General features: G+C 54.6%; 8 protein-coding genes across 8 annotated transcripts; 4 read left to right on the forward strand and 4 right to left on the reverse strand.

Moving 5' to 3' along the window:
- Positions 1-92: 92 nt before the first annotated feature.
- Positions 93-2820, forward strand: N657DRAFT_689116 (uncharacterized protein). Its single transcript, XM_062796977.1, has 6 exons — positions 93-616; positions 669-1154; positions 1216-1274; positions 1327-1507; positions 1560-1801; positions 1860-2820. The coding sequence occupies exons 1-6, from the start codon at positions 538-540 to the stop codon at positions 2499-2501; spliced, it is 1689 nt and encodes a 562-aa protein (XP_062650405.1). The 5' UTR covers positions 93-537; the 3' UTR covers positions 2502-2820.
- A 4459-nt stretch (positions 2821-7279) lies between these two features.
- N657DRAFT_568007 (uncharacterized protein) lies at positions 7280-7796 on the forward strand (the record flags this gene model as incomplete). The annotated part of the gene is made up of 2 exons (XM_062788555.1): positions 7280-7464; positions 7532-7796. The coding sequence occupies 2 exons, from the start codon at positions 7280-7282 to the stop codon at positions 7794-7796; spliced, it is 450 nt and encodes a 149-aa protein (XP_062650406.1).
- Positions 7797-10230: 2434 nt separating this feature from the next.
- On the reverse strand, positions 10231-12063 carry N657DRAFT_643424 (26S proteasome subunit P45). The gene is made up of 4 exons (XM_062792553.1): positions 11590-12063; positions 11114-11529; positions 10422-11056; positions 10231-10363 (listed from the first exon to the last, which is right to left on the reverse strand). Exons 1-4 carry the CDS (start codon positions 11904-11906, stop codon positions 10343-10345), a joined length of 1389 nt encoding a protein of 462 aa, XP_062650407.1. The 5' UTR covers positions 11907-12063; the 3' UTR covers positions 10231-10342.
- Positions 12064-12309: 246 nt separating this feature from the next.
- Positions 12310-13602, reverse strand: N657DRAFT_643425 (uncharacterized protein). Its single transcript, XM_062792554.1, has 3 exons — positions 12987-13602; positions 12722-12883; positions 12310-12649 (listed from the first exon to the last, which is right to left on the reverse strand). Exons 1-3 carry the CDS (start codon positions 13499-13501, stop codon positions 12595-12597), a joined length of 732 nt encoding a protein of 243 aa, XP_062650408.1. The 5' UTR covers positions 13502-13602; the 3' UTR covers positions 12310-12594.
- Positions 13603-14059: 457 nt separating this feature from the next.
- Positions 14060-15531, forward strand: N657DRAFT_643426 (Metallo-dependent phosphatase). The gene is made up of 4 exons (XM_062792555.1): positions 14060-14582; positions 14641-14860; positions 14925-15006; positions 15062-15531. Exons 1-4 carry the CDS (start codon positions 14231-14233, stop codon positions 15428-15430), a joined length of 1023 nt encoding a protein of 340 aa, XP_062650409.1. The 5' UTR covers positions 14060-14230; the 3' UTR covers positions 15431-15531.
- A 338-nt stretch (positions 15532-15869) lies between these two features.
- N657DRAFT_643428 (uncharacterized protein) lies at positions 15870-17368 on the reverse strand. Its single transcript, XM_062792556.1, has one exon. It carries the CDS (start codon positions 17229-17231, stop codon positions 15972-15974), a length of 1260 nt encoding a protein of 419 aa, XP_062650410.1. The 5' UTR covers positions 17232-17368; the 3' UTR covers positions 15870-15971.
- A 180-nt stretch (positions 17369-17548) lies between these two features.
- Positions 17549-18803, forward strand: N657DRAFT_315113 (Thioesterase/thiol ester dehydrase-isomerase). Its single transcript, XM_062786763.1, has 4 exons — positions 17549-17609; positions 17739-17936; positions 18055-18181; positions 18338-18803. The coding sequence occupies exons 2-4, from the start codon at positions 17811-17813 to the stop codon at positions 18634-18636; spliced, it is 552 nt and encodes a 183-aa protein (XP_062650411.1). The 5' UTR covers positions 17549-17609; positions 17739-17810; the 3' UTR covers positions 18637-18803.
- Positions 18804-18921: 118 nt separating this feature from the next.
- N657DRAFT_689123 (uncharacterized protein) lies at positions 18922-21617 on the reverse strand (the record flags this gene model as incomplete). Its single annotated transcript, XM_062796978.1, has 4 exons — positions 20999-21617; positions 19440-20944; positions 19256-19368; positions 18922-19187 (listed from the first exon to the last, which is right to left on the reverse strand). The coding sequence occupies exons 1-4, from the start codon at positions 21155-21157 to the stop codon at positions 18922-18924; spliced, it is 2043 nt and encodes a 680-aa protein (XP_062650412.1). The 5' UTR covers positions 21158-21617.
- Positions 21618-21934: the final 317 nt, after the last annotated feature.

The following is a 21934-nucleotide window of genomic DNA, read 5'->3' on the forward strand; positions in this document are numbered from 1 at the left end:
GTCATAGTCAAGAAGCGCCGCCGGGACACCAATCCAAGCCATCATGATGACATGCAGCGACACGTAGCGAAGTATGATGTATGCCTGTGATCCGGAAAGGATGGAAATTCTGCAGCAGTGAGTGATCCCGGTTTGACGCTGAGAGCTCCTCCTCAGGCAGCCTTTATACCAAGCAGACATGCATTACGTCACTGTGACCGGAACTCCCTGTCCAAAGCTTCCACCACCTGTTTGTTCGGAGGTTTGGGACGCTGAAACATACTGCTGGTTCTTTCAGAAGTGACAGGAGTGGCTCTGTCAGCTCCAGACCGTTTGGCCAAACCGGGAATCGGTGACGTCCTTGACCCGCCACGCTCAACGTGCAGTGCCTTCCGACCCTGATTGCAGCTGCACTCAACTCACAAAAGCAGAACTTCCTCCCTCAACCATTCTCTTCTGGCAGATTTGATGCCCCAGAGCTGCAACCCAAAACAAACACCGAAAATTCGACACCCTCATCACACCAAATTTTGATTGAGAAAACAAACCACCGCTGCCATGAGGTTCGCGAAAACGTTCCTCACGCTGGCCCTCGCGGTCAACGGCGCTGTTGCCAGCTCTTGGTTCTCCAAGGCAGGTAAGTTTAGTACAACCTCCTGCATGTCGATGGTCTACTGACATCACAACAGCATACAACAAGTGGCATGAGACTGAGCTTGAGCGCTGGCTGTCCGACAACGATATCCCCTACCCGACCCCGGCCGACCGCAAAGAGCTAGAGAATCTCGTGCAAAAGAACTGGGAATCAAGTGTCGTCGAGCCTTATCGGAATTGGGACAAGGAGAAGCTCACCAGCTACCTGAAGCAAAAGGGTGTTGAGAGCACGGGGGCCGCCGAGGATACTCGGGAGTCTCTGCTTGCCCGCGTCAAGAATAGCTGGTATGAGACGGAGGACAATGCGCAGAATGCCTGGCTCAATACCAAGGACTGGATTCTGGACACTTGGACCGACAGCCAGCTCAAGGCTTTTTGTGATCGCCACGGCATTCCGGTTCCCCAGCCTCGCAAGCGTGACACTCTCCTCCAGAAGATCCGTGAGAACTACGAGACCATCGCCAAGAAGGCCGGAGACGCCGCGGCTTACCCTGGAAATTGGCTGTATGAGACTTGGTCTGGTAAGTATTCCCCGGAGTATGGTTGATGAAACAATTCGAGCTGAATGTGATGTGATTGCAGAGTCTGACTTGAAGGAGTGGCTCGACTCTCACGGCTTCCCGGCGCCCCAACCGACCACTGTATGTCGTCTCAGATCGCGCTCTATCTTGCTGTTGCTGACTCCATTGCTAGCGCGACAAGCTCATCGCCTCCGTTCGCCGCAACTCTCGTCTTGCGTACCTGCGGATGCAGGAGCAGCAGGAGAGCTCCAAGAAGAGCGCTCAGCAAGCCTATGCTGCCCTGACCGACAAGCTCATTGACTCATGGAGCGAGTCCCAACTGAAGGAATTTTGCGACAAGAACGGCATCCCAGGTACGAACAGCACTGTTAGTGCTTGTTAGTCCCGCCGCTAACAAGAAAATAGTTCCCCAAGGCACTAAGCTTAACCACCTGCGCTCCCTTGTCCGCAAGCACCGCGCCGAGATCTTGGGCGACACTGTGTCTGGTACTGCCGCCTCAGCCTTTGGTGCTGCTACTTCCAGCGTCGGTTCCGCTGCCACAAAGGCCACCGATACCGTGTCTCAGGCTGCGCGAGACGCTTTCGACAAGGCCATCAACACCTGGTCTGACAGCCGTTTGAAGGCTTACCTTGATGCTCGCGGAGTGGTATGTCCCCTCTTCCAAGCCGTCCCATTCTATGTCGCTAACAACAGATATCTACCAGCCTGTTCCCCAAGGCACTAAGACCAACGATCTCCGTGCCCTGGTGCGCAAGCATTCCCACCTGGCTGCCTCGGCCTGGACCGCCTGGACCTGGGAGGATGTGAGCGTCGAGAACCTTCGCAACTACCTCGCAAGCAGCGGCAACGCCGCGGCTAAGAAGGTGTCGGAAAAGTCGGGTGCGACTCGCGATGAGCTGGTGGCGGCCGCCCAGTCGGCCTACGCCTCGGCTTCTTCCGCCGGCGGCGGCTCGTGGGCCTCGGCCACGTCGTATCTCGCCAAGGCTACCGACTCGGCCAAGGCCAACGTGTTTGAAACGTGGAGCGAGAGCGAGCTCAAGGCCTACCTCGACAGCTACGGCGTCCCCGTGCCGCAAGGGTCGACGCTCAACGAGCTGCGCGCCATGGCCCGCCGCCAGCACAACTACTTCAAGTACGGCACCACCACGCCGACCGAGACCATCTTCGCTAAGGTCAAGGAGAATGTGCTGGGCGGATGGGAGTGGGTCACGAGTCAGCTGCGCATTGGGTCTGATGCCGCCAAGAAGAAGACTCAGGAGGCGAGTGACATCGCCGGTGAGAACATCAAAGGAGCGGGTGAGAAGGTCAAGGGGGCCGGTGAGAAGGTTAAGCATAATGAGCTTTGATCCTGCCCATCCCTGCCTTGGCCTGTTCCCGTCGCCTGGTGACATCAAACTGGTCATCGGCTGCGGACACATGGGTGGAGCGATTGCGTCCGGGAGGAGGTATGATTGTGATTGTAAGATAATAAGTCCCTTGATGGAATGATGGTGTGGAGGTCCGAGGGTGATGGATGGGTTTGGCCTTTCGCTGGAGGATGAGATCGGGCTGAGGACATCGGAAGGATGATGTACCCGACTGGCTGCGTTTCCGCGACCAGAGGGAGTAGTGCTGGACCGAGATCGCTGGAGTTAGGCTAATTAGTCGTTGATTTATCAAAATCTCGTCTCGGTTGTTTGTACAATCGGCAAGTGTGCGGATTATTTCCTAACACTCGCACTGCCTGATTTGCGCTACAGAAAGGCAGTGAGAGTACCCTAAGGGATGTGGGAGTAGGCTATGAGGCTGCCGGCCATGTCACTTGGATGAGGAGGATAAAGTGGAAACGTAGATATTATCAGAGTGGTCCATATCAGTGAGTGGGCCACTCTAATATACGTGTATATTCGTCAAACTAACAAAGAACTGTTAGGCGACTTAACAATTTTCTTGCTATAGTTCTGCGATAGGTTCACTAATATTTGTTAGAGTGGCCCACTCACTGATATGGACCACTCACTGATATAAACCGTTGATCAAAATACGTAATAACTAGTTATAGTTATAACTAAATGGTGACTAATGTTATGCTGTTGAAACAGTATTTGTTCGATCTCCATGCGCTACAAATACTACAACACACTGACAGATGAAACACCTTGTCCCACGACGTCCGACCTGCGTCATTTCGTGCATAGAGTTCGCGCTCGACTCGTGCCAGACGGCGAAATGTTGTTCTCAAATATAATCGTTAACGTACCGAATTATGCCCAGGCTATTGCCAGCCTTGTAGGATGAAAGGCAGACCACAAGCTACCAGATTGGGTTGTGATGAATCATTTGCAAAGTGGCAAGAATGTGGTCAGCCAGGCCAGTAAGGCATTCCGAAATATGCCCATCCATTCTCCCAGTGTCACGGGATTCCCCGTTCCTGTTCTCATGGTTATGTCATATGCTTGCGGTTATGCATACGTCATGAGGTCTGATCATACGTCTATGGTCATGCTTACGCATAGGCCTCTGCTCCAGTACACAAGGTCTGGTTGCACGCCCATTCCTATCATCTAGCTCTTGCTCTCGTTGTAGCAATATCGATCTTGTATGTGAGAGCTGACCAGACCTTGGGTGGTGCCCGTCACACCCAGTATATACCTGCCAGCGAAGTGTACAAGTCCAAACCTCCGGGATGAAGACTCATGTTGGAGCAGCAGGGAGGGCATGGATCCTAGATGGATGTGAATGTCGCGTACATCTCGCTTAACATTATCAGTGGGTGGGCCACTTTCTACTACCCTACAAACGCCATCCTTAATTACAAACCAACAACACTAGGAACCAACTATAATTACATCAGAAACAGCTGAATCAGATGCTTCTACGGCCTCATGGCAAGTGCGGGCATTATGGCCAGGCTTACCGCACACACCACAGCACCGAACCCTCGCACGACCGCCCCCTGTATCACTACTTCCCAACTGCGTTTCTTGCACTCCCTCTCCACCAACATCCCCTTGACCTAGTATCCCCTGTGCTCCCTGTACAGTGAGTGATCCACCAAACTGTACACGTGTCTTTTTGGCTCTCCGGCGCTTGCTTAGTGCCTCGTTGGCCTTGCGGAGAGAAGCGACCTCTGACTCGAGGAGAGCCACTCGATGCATTATAGCTGTTGTGCCCTTGGCAAGCTGGTCTGCGGCAGTCAACATTGAAGTTGGAGAGCTGTTTTGATGGTTGATAATGTGAGTCTTGATGAGCGTTGACTGTGCATTAGCTTCTTGGGGGTTGTGGGGTGTCTGGAAGACCCAAGGTTGTGGTGTGCTAGGCCGTGAGGTCGTGGGTGTTCCATACGAGAGTAAACCACTCGCCAATGACCTTTGGATCCTCGCACTTAGCCTCTGGTAGTCGTATCTACGCGTATAACGCGTTCGGAGTTCTGGCTGGCGTTTGGCAAATCAATGCGCCCAGAGTTGACCGACAGGGGGCGCGTCGCGTTCGTGTAGCAGGTGGTTGGCCATTTCTTCCACACCACTAAGTCTTGGTGGAAAACATCGTGTAGATAGCTCAATGATGTATTGAACAATGGCCTCCTCTTCTAATTGAGTGAGCTTCTTTACCCCAGGCGTTGTATCGTGTCGTGCAGTCTTGCGATCGCGTCGGCGTGTAAGAGTACTACGGCTGACGCTGTAGATCTTTGCTGCATCTCGTAGGCTTAGACTTTTGTCACTTTGAAGAGCCTCAAGGGCTAAGAGTACTCTGGCTTCTTTTAAAGTAGGAGGCATACTAGCTGATGGATGAAGTTGATGTAATGTGTAGATGTAGCGCGTCGCGTGGAAAAATGGCGCACTCACTGATATGGCCCACTCACTGATAATGTACGTTACTATTGATGCGTTCTACTTCGAATCCAGGGCTATCATGCACTTACAGAGCCTGGGTTAGCTCCGGCTTATGTCAATGGGAGAACGATGTAAGGTCTTCGTCAAGTTTTCGTTGGAGAAATGGCACGCTGGGGGCGCGTACGGCGCTTGTTTTGGTGAGTGGCCGAGGTGCAAAAAACGAAAGACAAATAGGCAAGTTACTAAACTGCAAGTAACTCAGAAGGACCCTGAGACGGTTGTGACCCGGGAAGTCAGGGTGGTACGAGTGGCTTCTCGGGCGCAGTAAAGAAAGGCCTATGAAGAAGCTGAGGGGTGTCAGTATGGAAAGTTTTGGAACAGGGTTTGTCGAGATTAGGTCTGAATGTCTCAAACTCCGAGAAAATGGGCAAGATATAGGGCGTATGTCATGGCAGTGACCTACATGGTGCATGGCGACGCTGACATGCTGAGGAATCCACAGGGGCCGGAATCGGGACCGACAGTATGGATCTCGGACAGGGTGCGTCGATTGGCATGAGATCGGCGTCTGTTGCAACCACTGCAAATAAGCGTCGTAGATCCTCGAACTCAATCCCCTCCGCAACTTGCGGGTGGTGCTGCCGGTGTCTTGCATGCGCCCGCGTCAAGCCCCATCATGCATATGCAAGGTGAGTGGCAGTTGAGATTGGATTTTGATGTTCCGACTCCCGAGAATCTGGATAGGACGAACCATGTTGCAAATCTAACATTCGGATGTTGTTCCACGAGACTGGCGATTGTAAGGGGAATTGGCAGCATCGAACCGGGCTAACTAATTGATTACATGAAACTATGTCCGAAACGTTAGGTATCTATGAAGATTCATAACTACATTCCCATCGCATTGGATGCTGATTATCGGATATCTTTGTATGAATAAGCTGCTAATGCGCTCGTAGAACGGGAGTAGAGATTGAAAACGGATCGTGGTTTGGCGAGTTCTGACTGCTTCTAAGTCGAGCATCTCGAAAGGTTCGAGGCTGCAGCAGTCTGCTATGTAGATGGTGAATCAGTCACTTGTAAGAGACTTGAGGAAAGAAATCGAACAGATGGACGGGAAGCCAAGGCGCCAACTATGCAGTTGGTTGTGAGCTTTCTTGCGACCGAAATTGGAAACTGAGTCAACCGAAATCATGAGGACGAGGTGGTATTCTGCCTGCTCTGCCTAGCGCACCTTCCAGATTTGCATCAATATTTTTGGTGACGATGTCACTATCTGGCACAAGAGTGGATCGCAAACAGGCAGGGCAGACCCCACAGGCTTCCGGACAATCTTCCCGAACTCCACTGAGATTTCCAGTTCAAAGACTGGAAAACTCTCCTTGAACACATCAACTTTTTCCAAATAAACAGCCTTGTCAAGATTGGGGTGTTGTGGCCCCTCAGGACGCCGCAAAATCCAAGGTCGTCATTGCCGCAAGCGTGGTACTACTCGATTAACTTCACACGTCCGTTCTGCCTGTGCCTCTTGCAAGCTGTGTCCTTCCGGGTCTTGAAATTCCGTCCGGCTCTATACGGTCCCGACCGAGAGCGCTCCTTGCCGGTCTTCATTGCAACGATCGACCGAGGGTGGAGCCGCGATGCCTTCCTGGAGATGAGGAGCCCGCCAAACACACAAACGAAATCAATTGTTCGTTTGGGCTCGAAGCGCGGTCACGTCATTCCCTTGAGCTTTTCTTTGCTTTCCTTAACCTTTTCTGCTACGGCTTTGCCAGTACTGTGTCCTGTGCAGGCGAGTTGCCTGAGAAGGCTGCAGGGAACTTGTGACCCCATCACACCAATGGCTTATTCGATGTCCAAACAAAAGCTGCGACGGAAAGGTTCCACACGTTTTCTTGGACGTAACAGCGTCTATCCCGCTTAAGGGGCAGGGGCCACGAATGCTCACCCCACCAATCCCCGTCACGGATGAGGCTCCCCGGCGGGCTAACCGTCGAGTCATTCTTGCCTCAACCCAATCTGGCCTCAGGCTCCATGGCATTGGCACGTTCATCGTCCTTGGGGTCCCCAGCTGCCTAGCCTCCGTCGCCATGAACATAAGGCAGCGAACCCGAGACCACGCCTGATGTGGCCGTGCCTTGCCCATCATCACCAGCCACGATGAGATATAAGCCCAGCATGCCACCCCCTTTCACTCCGTCAGCCTCGCTACAACAAGCGGCAGCACGGCTCCGACACAGGATATGGATTTTCATGTGATACACTACAGTTCACCCATGGATAACACATTCGACGACTCATACCTGCCCGCCATGGACGAATACTACGACTACGGCCAGTCCTCGCAACAGCCAGATTCCGTACCCATGTACAGACCATCCAAGCCCGAAGACTGGGAGCCCCACCGCGAGACCATCGCCCACCTGTACAACACCATGAACATGAAGCTGAAGGACGTCATGAGCGAGATGCAGGTGACGTACAACTTCAAGGCAACGTAAGTCTCACATTTCGTACACCCTACCAACACAAAATGGGTTTACTAACTTCACTTCGTTGCAAAGCGAGAAGCAGTACAAGACACAACTGAAGAGGTGGAACCTCGACACCAAGTATATCAAAGGGTCTGAGTACATGTTCATGATTAAGACCATGCGAGAGCGCCAGTCCGAGAACCCTCCTAAGGAGACGCGGTTCATCCTGCGAGGGAGGGTGGTGGACCCCAAGGACATCGCCCGGTTCGAGAAACGGGCTCAGAAGAAGGGAATTATAAAGGAAGGGAACCCAATCGAGTGTGACGGTGAGCTATGCCAAGTCGAAAACCCCTGATGAGAGTGTTTGAGTGCTGACCATCTTTTCTTCACTTTCAGACTCCGTCGAAGACTTAGTGTACGGCACACCGCCCCCTGAGGAAGCCTCCTATAACCAGGCAGCCTATGCCGAAGCCTATGCCTCCTACCATTGTGTGTACAGCCCGCAGGCCTTCCATCCTCTGGCGTTCTCTGTTACTGACCATGTTCTGCCCCATCAGACGACCCCGGCAATGATTATTCCTATTCCTACTGATCTACTACGTATATTCATGATTCATTATGAGCTTGGCCGGTCGGCCATAGGTCCTCAACTATCAGGATCAACAAAGACTTGGCGACGTAGGAGAACGAAGTCTGGTGGATTTGCTTTCACGGTTCTCATGATTTGAATTTCAATAAGTGACAACAGTCACGGCAGGGGAACGGCGTTACATGACGAACAGGGAATCACGGGGCAAGCCCTGGGAAGCCGAATCAAGAGGGAGTTAGGGACGCATTTGGGAAATTCCACACTTAACGTTAGATCTCTTTTCTTCTTTCCACTTTGCTTCTCATCGCTTAGAAGCCGTCTTTGTTCTTACCTGGCACATCGCTAGAACACATCTCCAAATACCCGTCGTCTGATCGATTTGGCACCATTTGCTTTTGACCGCAAGATTTCACTTAGACGTTTCTCTTATGGGATACCATCCAAGATCACGTCCCTCACATCGTTCAAAAATCACCCGTGCCAGGTGATCGGGTCCCCTGCCACCCAATTCCAAATGTCAACGTCTACAGTACTAACCCAGCCTCCTTGGTTATCGTCGTAATCCAAAGGGATTTGGGGTTTACGTTGCATTACCGACATTGTTTGGGCTGATAATAGTGACACGGGATGACTCTACCCAGAAGGCAGCTTGGGGGTGTGAATGACTCGAGTCGGCGAGATTGCATCCTACAGTACCTTGGGCAAAATTGCGGCACAGAGGGCATGTACCGCGCTTCCCTCGTCTAAGCCATCCTTCACAGTACATTCAACAGAGGACCTGATGACTCGTCCCGCTGCCGCCGATCACTCCAATCACGACCGTTGAAGAGTGGTCATGATCCGAGTCTAGTACTCTTTGAGGACCTCAATGCCACATGCGAAGTCCCTGTGTGAGAACTGAGCATGCGACAGGATTGATGTCTGAAACCCTTCCAAAGAAGGAGTACTCGCCATGGTTGCATCCGGCGACTTGGCCACAAATCAGGTCTCGAGAATTTGGGGAACGACTGCGTTAACTACTTGATCTAGAAACCGCTTGGTACTCCAGGAGTCGTCGACTCCACGTCCCGTCCTCTTGTCACATTTCGAGGCATCCATTCCGTTGATTCAAGAGGCACAGCACCTACATGCATGGAAAGAAAGCCGAGTTTACAGCCCAGCACAGTCCCGGCCCAGACACTCTATGGCGGATGAACTCGCACAGTCCGTAAAGTGCCCAATCAGCGAACGTCACAGTAGTACCCAGCGATTGATGGTTCCCTTCAGGAAAACTTTGCCTCCGTCCAATAGACTGCTTGCCTACCTGTATCGAGTTTGCCTCTTGATTAATTAGTTACATGTGGTCATGAACTACGAAGTCAAGTACTCGAGGATCTTTTTTCCTACTATTACCTTGCGAATGAAGGATAATAAGACCGCGACTCCGCGGCATAACTGGTTAGGCAAGTATTAAATCACAGTAATAGCAACATCCAGGAGAGGATGGTGAGGCACGCAACCCAGATAACTGGGACCACAGTATCGACTGAAGTGATGTCATGGTCGTATCAATTCAACACAAGCCTGAGGTTGTCCCTACCAGAGCGGTCCGGACCGCAGATCCTGATCGTCATTGACCAGGAAGACCTGCATTGTTTTTCATAGGCGACGCTGGCGCCATATACGAAGGCGCACCTAATCGAGCGGTATCAAGCTTGATTGACTGCAGTAGCGCGTGTCCCGGGTTGTTGATAGTGAACAATCTCAAGATGGACACGCCAACCGCCAACGAACCTCGTATTCGGCCATAATCAGGAGTCGATGCTGGTGAGTACTCCTTTGCCTTAATTCAAAAGTACCACGGACTCTCGGGTTTTTCATCACGGCCATGTCTGTCAATTATGCAGGGACTCAAGATGTAAAAGAGGTGACGCAAGCTGGGGTTGTAGCCTGTGGCTGTGTTTGAGTGCTGGCCGGCCATACGAGGACACCAAGTTGGTGCCGAAGACGGCATAGATGGAGACCCTTGTGACTACGCACCCATTCTGCACTAAGACGATGTCTTTAGAAAGCTTGGCCGAGATTTTTGGATCTGAATCTGCGCAAAGCATGGACTGGTTACTGATAATGGTAAGCCGGGGATGTGAAGGGTCATCACAGCAACACGAGAGCAACCAATTCGATACAGTAGGAGTACGGAACGAAGGCAATCGTTAATGACCCGTGTCATTACACAAATGGCGAGCTCTATGAACTTGGCATGCCAGTCTCTAGAAACCACTTTGAATGTCCCAATGCCGTACTCGGTTGTGATCGTGCGGGCGTCATGATGCTTAAGCATAGAAGTTGACCGTCTGGGCAGATAGTCAGTACCATTAAGTCAAGCGGTTTGGAACTAAAAGAACAACTCACATCCTTCTTCTTGGCCTGTACTTCGGCAATGGCGTCCACGTAGTGTTCGTGCCCGATCTTGTTTTTGCCCATGCGCAGCGCGATCATGCCGGCCTCGACGCACACGGCCTTGAGCATGGCACCGCCAAACTCGTCGGTGCTGCGCGCCAACTCACCCCAGTTGACCGAAGGATCGACCTTCATCTTCCGGGAGTGGATCTTGAGAATCTGGGCGCGGGCCTCCTCATTGGGAAGTGGAAACTCGATCTTGCGATCGAGACGGCCAGATCGGAGCAGTGCAGGATCCAGCACGTCTACTCGGTTGGTGGCAGCGATGACCTTGATGCGGTCATCCGAGGCAAAGCCGTCCAGTTGGTTGAGCAACTCCAGCATGGTCCGCTGCACTTCGCGGTCACCGCTCTTCTCGCTGTCGAACCGCTTAGTGCCGACGGCATCCAGCTCGTCGATGAAGATGATGGCGGGAGCCTTCTCCTTGGCGAGCGCGAAACAATCGCGGACCAGTTTGGCACCGTCTCCGATGAACATCTGCACCAGCTGTGGCCCGGCAAGCTTGAGGAAGGTAGCATCGGTTTGGGCAGCACACGCCCTGGCGAGCAGCGTCTTGCCTGTACCGGGAGGTCCATACATCAAGGCGCCTGAAAAATGGATTAGCTTGACCATGGTCAACAGCACCTGTTTTGTTGGGGACACACCCTTGGGAGCCTTGATACCGATCTTCTTGAAGCGTTCCGCCTCTTTCATCGGCCACACAATAGCTTCGAGAAGCTCAGCGATCTGCTTGCTGAGACCACCAACGTCGCTATACTTCTCTGTCGGCTTCTCATCTACTTCCATGGCCTTGACTCTGCTGTCGTACTCGGCCGGTAGTGTGTCGAGGATGAGATACGAATCCTTGTTCACGCCGATGAGATCGCCAGGCTTGAGCTTGTTGGGGTCGACGAGGCCGATCAGTGGCAAGAAGATGGTTTGCCGAGTAGATGTCTTGATGACGGCCGACTTGCCGACCCGGGTGGCGTCCAAGTCAATGTTGGCGCCCTCCTCGGATGACTCGGCGGTTGGATCTAGATCTAGAAGTTCGACGACGTTCCCGACAAGATATGGCAGTTGACTAAACCATCAGCATCACCAGGAGCACAGCAGACGAGTTTGAAGGGGGCAGAAGGCATACCGATTGTTCGCAATTTTCTCCATGTTTTCCTTGATCTTCTCAGCCATGGTGGCCTTTTCGTGTGATAACCGCTGAAACTCGCTCTTCATTATTCTGGCATCGTTCTCGAGCAAGCGCCGGCGAGTCTTGATGTCCTCGGTGCTCAAGCTCAAGATCTCTGGATCCAGCACATCGTCCTCTTCTTGCTCCGCATCCTTCATCTCGGCGTCGCCATCTCCGCTGCCTTGCTTCTCCTTGCCATCGCCCTTCTTGTCCTTCTTGTCCTTATCATCACGCTCCCGGCGGTCGAGATCGTCGAGCTCTTCGAGTGTGGACATGGTGATGAGCGGCGCTTGTGGTCGGCTTCCGAAGGCTGGGAGAGGTGGGTTCGAGGGAGGAGATGGAAACTGTCACAATTGTTTTCAAATCGCTTGTTTCCTTGACACAGTGGTACTGTAAGACTGCAGGAAGGGTGCGGCGAGATGTGATGAGCTTGTGAGATTTGTCGGAGGTTGTTGCAAGACAAGAGCTCGATCGTCAATCGGCTGGCAGCTGGGCGCTGCTGCAGCCCAGGCAAAAGCGCGACGTAACCAGGCGGTGGGACCCATTGCCAACCAACCATTGCTGTGGAGCTAATACCCCAGCCATTGGATGCTGACTAACAGCCCGATATGGTAGGGGTGGATGTCTGAGGCAGACTTTCTCGGGCACAAGGTAGAGGTTGGGAATAAGGTAATTGGACCGAGAGACACGATAATCTGAAGTTGCTACAGGTTCAGGCTGATGCATTACCCGAGGTTGAGGTCCAGATATCATTTTTACTTGAAATGAAGTTGAGTCTTTTGCTCGCGCCATGATCAGATAACGCTGCACAATGCTCTCAACGGCAGACGACCAAAGACAGGCATACAGTAAGTGACGAGCATATAAAACATTGAAGGTAGGGCACAACTATAGCGGCGCGAATCAAAGTAGCCGCTCCTAGCATGCTCCTCTCCAAGTAAACGCGCTTCCTTCGCATCATCGTCACTCGTCGTCCAAAATCCTGCTTGCTATGCGCCCAACGATCGGCACCTCGTACCTAAGACACAGAATCAGCAAACCTGGGACAACAGCAGGGTGCAGCTTGAGCATATCAAGCACGAGCACCAACCTGTCTAATGTATCCGCATCTCGATACGCATTCAGCACCAACCACGCTATCAACACCAACTCTCCCAGGAACAACACCCAACTCAGAAACGTCGACCACGAGAAAAGCAGATGGACCACAAATAGCGCCGTAAACAGCAAACTCGACTGCCAGGCATGAAACCTGTCCATCCACAGTCAGCACTCCTAACCCGTTTCTCCAAAATAAAAAAAAGCGTCCCCTGATCCACCCAAGCAGTATAGAAAGGGGGACGGGAAAACATTACCTCACATAATCACTCTTCCTCTCCAGAATGAGCAACAAGATACCCCCCAGGGGCGGCACCGCCAAGTACGCCAGACACGCCTCGTAGTCGAGCCGCAGTCCGAGGCTGGTATCGAACTCGCTCACGATGCCCTCGCGCGTGCCCAGCGCGCTGAAGTAGTCCCCCATTCCCCCTCCTATTCCTCCGCCTGTCCATCCCGCACCGGCCCTACTATCACCATGACTTGCTGTTATCCCATTCCCTACACCAGCGACAACAGCAGGGTGTGTCAGCGGGCTCTGCTGGTACCGCCCTACGCCTTCGCCGGACCAGGCGCGCTGCGGCTGCGGGTGCTGGAGCGGGGGCGGGGAGAATTGGGATTGGCGGTGTTGGTAGTGGAGGCCTGTGGTGGGGGAATAGGCGCCGCCGCCGCCGCGGCGGTTGTTGTCGAGCGAGGTGCGCGGGGAGGCGCTGGTGCTGTGCGTTGGCGAGCGGGTGTGCTCTGGTGGGGAGGACTGGTACGGCGCAAAGTCCATTTCGAGTTCTCAACTCACTTCTGGTTTGTCTATCTTGGGCCTCGCGATGCGATTCTGGTATGATGGGTACGACCTGGCCTGGGCCGGTGGTCTGGTATCCTGGCGCTGTTCTGGAGGGAGGAAGCTACCCCGGAGACACCGAGCTTCTCGGCTGCGATACTTCGGTTCAAGTGTTGGAGGTGACCTCGGTGTCACGATGGTACGGGGTAGTCAACTCTTAATCCGCCAGCGTCGACCACGGATTGTCCTGGGTTGTTCTCATCGCTCTGCTGTGCTGGTGACTGCGCCGCGATGCAGTTGCGATGGGGTTGAAGATGACGCGAGACAACCCGTCCCGTTTTGACCGCTGACCGGGGTAGCTGCAGCCTGCCGGGGACCTGAGTGGTTAGCGGGGTAAATACCCGGCGGTCAGAGACAGGCAGCCCCTAATTTCCGCCTCACTTTCATTCAGCTACTGTACCTGTTGACTACCTGAGAAACAATATTCATCGTCCAACAATTGACCGTGGTAGCATCACCACCTGATTGAGACGATTATGACAGTTCCAACGAAATGGGCTTACCCCGCCACGTCCTGGCCTTTGCATTAAACCCTAAATACGAAATCTGACCATCAACTAGTAGCTGACTCCCTCTCCTCCACCTCATCATCATCACCACCCATCCTTCTCACCTCCTTAAGATTCAATCCGCGATCCAACCCATTCCAAATTCAAGACAGCCACTAGAATGAAGATCCTCACCCACCTCAACAACCTTCTAGTCACCTTCCACCTCCGCCGCTCCAAGATCTGGGAACCCCGGACCCTCCTCGACTGGTTCCTGTCTTCACCCCTGCAATATCTCGCCTCGCTCGTATACCGACACATCCTCCTCCCGGCTCGCGGTACACCCTTCTATCCCGCGCGCGGCAAGCGGCCGATACGGGTGGTCTGCATCTCGGATACGCATAACCAGACGCTGAGCGCGGAGAACATCCCGGAGGGGGATGTCCTCATCCACTGTGGCGATCTAACCGTCGATGGGACAGTGGCGGAGATTGAGAGACAGGTTGGGTGGTTGAGGGGGCAGTCTCATCGGTGTGAGTTTTTTTTTGCTGTAATCTGCGTTGAAGGAACACGGCTGACGTTCGGTGGCAGACAAGATCGTTGTGGGCGGGAATCATGACTCATGGCTGGATGAGAGCGACGAGGTCAGGGGCAGGATGAAGGAGAAAGGGATCGAAACTGGGGAGAGGGAGGTGGACTGGAGTGGGGTGGAGTATCTCTGTGACCGCGCCCTAGAGCTGGAGTTTGAGGGCGGGCGGAAGCTGAACGTGTACGGCTGGGGCGCGGTACCGTGGTGTGGGAAGGGTTTCGCGTGAGTTGGCTACCTTGCCTTGTTTGATCGTGGGATGTGGTGTGCTGATGGAATTTATCCACAGGCTGCAGTATCCGCGGGAGAAGCACCCGTGGAAAGGGAGGATACCGGATGAGACGGATATCCTGATTACGCATACGCCGCCGGTACGTTGTCTACTATCTTGCGCAGCGGGTAAAGAAAATGACCTGACGTTGACAGCACCACCACCTCGATCTTGGGATAGGCTGCGCAGGTCTCCTCGAGGAGGTCTGGCGGGTCAAGCCGAAGCTGCACGTCTTTGGCCACGTGCATTTCGGCCACGGAAAGGAGGCCGTCTACTACGACCACTGCCAGCAAGCGTATGAGTCGCTCATGTCGCGGCCCGGGAAGGGGCCCCTGTACGACTTGATCCCAAGCGCCCGGTGGGTGGATGCGCTCAACATGGTCTGGTACGGTCTTGGGAGCATCCTCTGGAAGTGGCTCATGCTTGGACCGGGGACCAATAACGGCGCTTTGATGGCCAACGCGGCACTCATGTACGGAGACAGCGGGAAGCTGCTCAATCCGGTGACGGTTGTGGATTTGTAACAGTGGGTGTCGCGGACATCCCGCAAGACATAGAGCCCACGTGCTAAAAAAATTCCCCGGGAAAAACTTGTATTAACTAGTTATATATTATTGTTCCTACACCGCTATGCCTAAGGCGTTTGGCGTGCCGGTCCGTCTGATAATCATTGTACAGGAAAACAGTATTGGTTGCCCAACCGGTTGAAAAACCCATACCACACTCTCAGGTCGGCGCTTGGGATTTCCACATACTACGGGTGAAAGGAGGCAGCCCCAGGCTACACTCCCTGCATTCCCACATCCAGGTCGCCAGCCGAAGCCAGCGCCACAGTGGCCGTAGCTCCCGGCGCTGTAACCTCGGGAGCTGCAGGCTGCACCGTTCTATCCCTCACCGCGAAGGTCAGCTTTCCCTGCGTCAGACTCCTGGCAGCTTGCTCCTGCGCAACGGTAAAGGCAAGGGGTCGCTTGTATTATATACGCCCACAATCAAACCTCTAATACCATCAGTCATTCCGACCTTACTCTTACATGATACATGTACAGGCAGGAACAAACAAAGCCCTTATACCATGATCCTCCTGAGCCCCTCGGTCCCGCCTAGAACCCGCCTCCCCGTGACCGCACACCTCCCCTCGCCGCTCTCCCACTTGCCGGCCCTCTGAGCCATAAACTTCTCTTGCCTCGGGTGTGTTCCAGTAAGCCACTTGTGAATGCAAGTGTAGCAGTAGATGACGCCCGTTTGGCAGGCGGTAGGCGTGGGGATGTCTCCCTCGCAGATGGGACACTGGTCGGACTCCTCTGGTGCGGGAACCGTGTAGATGGGCAACAGAGACGACGCCGCAATGGGTGCCCTCTTCATTGCCCGCTTTTCCTTCTCCTCATCGTCAAGCTCTTCTTCATCTTCCGCAGCCTTCTCTTTTGCCGGCGCCTTCTTCCCCTCAGGCAGCCCCGTCACCACGGGTGGCGGCAAGCCCAAGCTTTCAGCGGCTTTCCTCGACAGCTGCTTCGCAAAGTCCGACGCATACCACCACTCCAAAAACTTGAGCGCAAAGATACTTGCCGGCAAGACCAGCGACAGCCTGCCCAACACCCGCGCCCCAATCGTCCTCCGCGCCCCTCTTTTCGCCACCTTCTCCTCAAGCGCCTCAATAGCCTTATAATCCGCCGCGTTCATCCGCCTGACCCTCGTCCCAATCAGCCACAGAAACGGGCTGTGATACTTGGAGTTGTCAAATAGATACGCCAGGTTAAACGCCAACAGCGCCAGGTAATACGCCGCGTTGACGCCAGGGTACACACGCCTCAGGAACCACCGCCACCAATACACGACCCGCTCCCTCCAGGGCGCGCCCGCGGCCGGCGGCCGGTTATACGCGGCCCCGAGCATGGCGCGCGGCGCATCCACCTCGAACGCCTCATCCAGCTTGCGCTTGAGATACGGCACGCCGACAATCACGGCCAAATTCCGCCACACATCGGCGCGCGTCAGCCTCAGCGCGTCGCGTACCGCGCCCGGCGCGGCGGCGCTCGCGCGCGGGATCTCGGCGGCCAGCGCCTTCTCGCGCTTGAGCCCGTAGAAGTGCTCGGTGAAGGAGCCGCCGCGGGTGCGCAGGTAGTGGCGCTCGACGACGAGGGCGGCCAGGGCGTAGAGCTCGTCGAAGGAATTGAGCACGCGCAGGAGGTGGCGCGGGTAGCGGTGGGTGAGGACGGTCAGGAGGTAGCGGAGGGTCGGCGGGAGGAGCGAGGAGAGCTGCTGTTCGGATAGCAGCTCGAACAGGGACGGTTTTTGGTCGTCGAAGGGACGGTGGGCGGCGAACTCCATTGTGACGCCCTTGTTTTTTTGTTTGTTGTGTTTGTTACTGGGAGAGAAAGGGGGGTAGTTAGCTTAGGTTATCCGTGCAATGGGATTGATGGTTGTTTGGATTGTGTACCTTACGAGTAGTGAGACGGAAGATCGGATAGACTGCATGGAGGCGCGACGGGTAATCGATACAAATGGAGACAGGGGTCGAGATGCCAATGCCGAGGCATGTGTTCCCCGGAATCTGCAGCGGCAGGGGTTTGGCGGTTGCGGAGGCCGCTGGCCCCACAGCGGCTCCTAATATAGGTAAACGGACTGCGATTTCTGGATGTGAAAGACGAGGTTCGTCAGATCAACCTTCGGGGTAACGCATGCCTCTGGGACCAGTTAAGCTTATGAGTAAGATCCCCAGCCTCATGTAGAGCTCTCCAGTCAGCGGCAAAGGTCTCCCTGCGAGTGGTCGGGTCAAGCCTTGCCCACAGGCATCTTCCCGTTCAAGAAGTTGGAATCAGGCTGACTTTCCTTCAGGACATTGGATCAACAGTAGCCGGCAAACCGACTCGGTCTTTCCCCCAACACGCAACATAAAACATCTGAATCATGTCATCACCTGACAGCGAACAACAGCGAAAAGATGTCGAAAAGTTCCACAAATTCTCGGGCGAAGAACGCGTCCACGAAATGATGAGCCACTTTGCCGAGCATTGCAAGAAACCAGACGCTACGGCATGTCACTTTTGCATTTGTTACAGACCTGACGTACAGGCTACCACCACCTATCACTGTCTTCAGATGCGCAATAGGCTGGACTTGGAAACAACTAATGCCTTTTACTTTCCTACAGGAATGGTCCAGGCACCTCTTCCCCTACCTGGCCGTGCACTCGGTCTCGTCCCCGGATGCACCGCACCCCTCGGTAACCTTCAGCTTTCAAGTGCAGCCGCAGCATTGCAACGCCATGAACAATCTCCGTGCGTATCCGTACTCCTAAGAAGCCCTTCCTACCCGTCCCACGTATCCGATTACGCCCCATGTCCCTCCAATAGCCAGCTACACCCCAGGCTACAATTCTTCTACCCACGAATCCCCTAACTGACCCCAACCCCCTTACCATCCTCCCCACACAGACGGCGGCTGCACAGCAACCCTCTTCGACTTCTGCACCTCGACCTGCGTGGCCCTCGTCTCTCGCCCAGGCTTCTGGCAGTACCTGGGCGTGAGCCGGACCCTCTCCACATCCTACCTGCGCCCGGCGCCCGCAGGGATACGGGTCTTCATCGAGTGCGACGTCGCGCAGATCGGGAAGCGGCTCGCGCTCATCCGGGGCACGATGCGCCGGGCCGACGGCGAGGGGGCGGCTGCGGTGCTGGCTACGTGCGAGCATCACAAGGTCAACACGGACCCCGAGGTTGGGGCCAAGATTTAGATGGCCTTTGTCAGGTTTAGTTTTGGTTGGGAATTGGTTGGAGCGTGGAGCTGGTTAAAGAGAGCAAGCGTATGTGATGTGGGGCTTTTATGATATTTGGTCGGTTGGAACTGTTTTACATCTTCCAGGGTTCATAAATATCATGTCTTCCTCCCGGACAGCAGAAACGATACACATTAAGCGGACAATCTGAGGAGCAGGAATGACCTAAAGCTCCATGTATCGCAGCATCTAACCAAGGTTTAAGTCCGCATCCGACCCCGGTCCCGCATCATCATCATCCTCCTACTCCTCGTCATCCTCGCCCGGCCCCCCCAGGTGCGCCTCCAAATCATGCTCGCCAAAGGCATCCTCACCCGGCCCCCCAAGATGCGCCTCCAGATCATCCGCGTCAAAGACATCCTCGTCATCGAAATAGTACAGCCCATCCAGTTCGTCGTCAAGCTCGTATTCAGTCCAGTCCGGGCCGAACGGATCCAACCCCTGGAGGACGAACTCGTCCCCAGACTCCTCACCCTCGTCGTCCAGTTCCTCATCCATATCATCTGCGACTACACACCTCCACGTTAGTCCCAATAACCCAGTAGCGAGCAGAGGCACCAACAGTGTCTGTACTTACTCAGCGGGAAAAGATCCTCCAGCAGTACCTGCGGCCCGTCGGCGAGTTTCGACTCGCGGTCCGATATCTTCCAGAACGCTGTCGGCCCGCAGGGGCCCTCGGGATTGAAATCCCTACATCCATCACACCAGCATTAGCAAACGTCATCACTCCATAACGTCCACGACAACGGGACAGAACGTACTTGTCAAACCAGGTCCCCACCACGCCCCTCGCCGACCTGATCCCTCCCACCTGCACACCCTCGCTCTTCCACCGCTCCTCACCGTTGTACACCGAGTACGACGTCCAATGGACCTCTCCCTCGGGGGTGACGCGCACGGTACCACGGATGGTCGCGTCGGCGTTGTCGTCCCACGACCCGTCGAGCGCGCGCGAGAAGCCCTCAAAGTGCGTGACTGGGTAGTCCGGGTGGTCGCCGGTGCCGGCGGGCTCGACCTTTCTGACGCGCATGCGCATCAGGATCAGCCGCGTGGCCTGGCTGAAATTGAGCGGCGGGCGGGGGACATCGCGCGGGAGCCCGTCGACGGAGGGGAAGTTGAAATGGAAAAAATCGTGGTAGTCGACAAACGACACCACCCTCAACCAACAGCCTGTGACCCCGTACGGGTCGCTCCGATCGAGCTCCTTGGCCTCCTTCTTCCGCCCCAGCTCCCTGTCCCTCGACCAGGGGATATAACTCTCGCCCCACGTACCCGCAAACGGCTTCCCCCAGAAATGCCAAAAGATGGGAAACCTCTCGAGCCCCTTGGCGCGTATATTCGTCCCTAGCACGATCATGATGGCCTCCACCTTCTCCCAATCCACCCTCACCCCTCCCTCCTTCCCATCCCCATCCCCATCCCCGTCCCTATCCTCATCCTCATCCCGAAAAGGCCCCCATCTCGTCCCCCTCGTATACTCCCTGATGTCATACACCTTGGAACACGCCAAAGCATATGCCCCACCGCCCTGTCTCGCAGCCCACACCGCGCGCTTCCGCGCCTCGGCGTCCGCCGTGCCGGGGTCCTTCAACCCGTCATCCAACCCCAGTCCCCACCCGTACAAACAATGCAGCTTGGCGCTCATCTGATCCTCCACCCGGACTTTCCTCGGCCGGCGCAGGCCATGCTTGTCGACGACGACGGCCTTACGCCTGCGCTGCCGACGCCGAAAGGAGGCCGTAGAACGAGGTTCCTCCTCTTCTTGTTGGGAGGAGTCGGTGTCTTTGGAGGAGGAGGAGCAGAGCTCGAGGAAAATGTCGTCGTCTAAGTCATCCGTGTCGCCGTAGTCAATCATTTTGAGATCGCGGCCGCGCTCGTAGAGCCACGACTGGGTCAGGAAGATGCTGCGGGCCGACTCCTCGGCGAAGACGGTCGTGAGGAAGGTGGCGTTGCGTGAATGGGGGAAGGTCTGTGCGCGGGAGGGGCGGGAGGTAAAAGCGTTGCTGCTTGCGGAAGGGTCTTGCTCAGAGGAGGAGGTGGTGTTGGTGGAGGTGGTGGAGGTGGTGGAGGTGGTGGAGGTGGTTGTGCCAGGTGCTGGAACAGCGATGGCGTGGTTGAGGAGGCGGGTCACGGTGCTGTAGACGAAGGGAAGGCGGGCTTGGACTTTCCGGCCTCGAGTGGAATCCTTGGGAGAGAGGAGGAATTTGAGGGCGGCAATGTCGTGAAGCTCCTGCTCAAAGTTGAGGTCTCGGACGGGCGGCTCATCCTGGGTATGCGTCAGTCTTCCGAACTTGGACGATCCAGTCAGCACGGGTCATACGAAAATGCGCAGGTACATGGCCCGGCAGAGGGCATTGTTGCCCTTGACGAAGTTGTTCAGGCATCGGCTTGTCACGGATATCCTGGCGAGATCTTCGATATCGACGTAGCTCAGAATGTTGTGGAGTAATTCAGGCGGGAGGTTTGTTAAGCCTGTCATTTTGAAAGGGAAGTAAAATTGCCCACGGAGCAGATGAGGTTGGTGATGTTGACTGATGAAAGGGCAAAATCTGAGCCGGGACGCTCGGGGTTAAAGTCTTTGTGCGTCAATCGGAGATGACGAGGTCTCCAAATGACGGACCCGTCCAAGTCCGCACTGGAGAGATATAAGCAACCTGAACAGTGGGAATGAGTGTGTCTTCTGCTCTGATGGTTCTCAAGTACAGAACTTGATCCTTTTTGCCAGGGGAAGATGTGTAGCCAAGAAGTTGAAGAGCTTCATAAACGCAACTGAGGTCCTGCAGTGAGGCATGGACAGTGGAGCCCGTGTGGGACGTCACTCACTCGCCGAGGTCCATCATTTAAAAGAGGACCCCGCAACTGCTGTTATACTTGTCACTCCAGAGTTGCAAAGGGCTATGGTCGATCTAGAGCAGTGGTCATTGCACTGAACCTGCACTATTTCTGACATTCAGGTAGTGAACAAAGCAGCATTAGAGTGCGACTAAGCTCTGAAGCGCATCTTGGGAGCATGAGAACGTTGCATCCAATCCCACATCGGGAAACCAGCAGACCTACCATACGCGGTACTTGTACATAGCAAACCTACCCGTTCCCAAATTCACTTGGAGCATGGATGCAGCATCAAAAAGGTATCATTGTGTATCTGGAGTGTAGCAAAAGGGGTATAGGTAGTAAAAGACACTAACTAAGAAAACCAGAAAACGTCTGGTCGGCCGTCGAGCCATGCCAGCTCGAAACGAAGAATGCCACCGCC

The sequence above is a fragment of the Parathielavia appendiculata genome (genome assembly GCF_033297405.1).
Source record: "Parathielavia appendiculata strain CBS 731.68 unplaced genomic scaffold N657scaffold_3, whole genome shotgun sequence".
Taxonomy (NCBI): Eukaryota; Fungi; Ascomycota; class Sordariomycetes; order Sordariales; family Chaetomiaceae; genus Parathielavia; species Parathielavia appendiculata.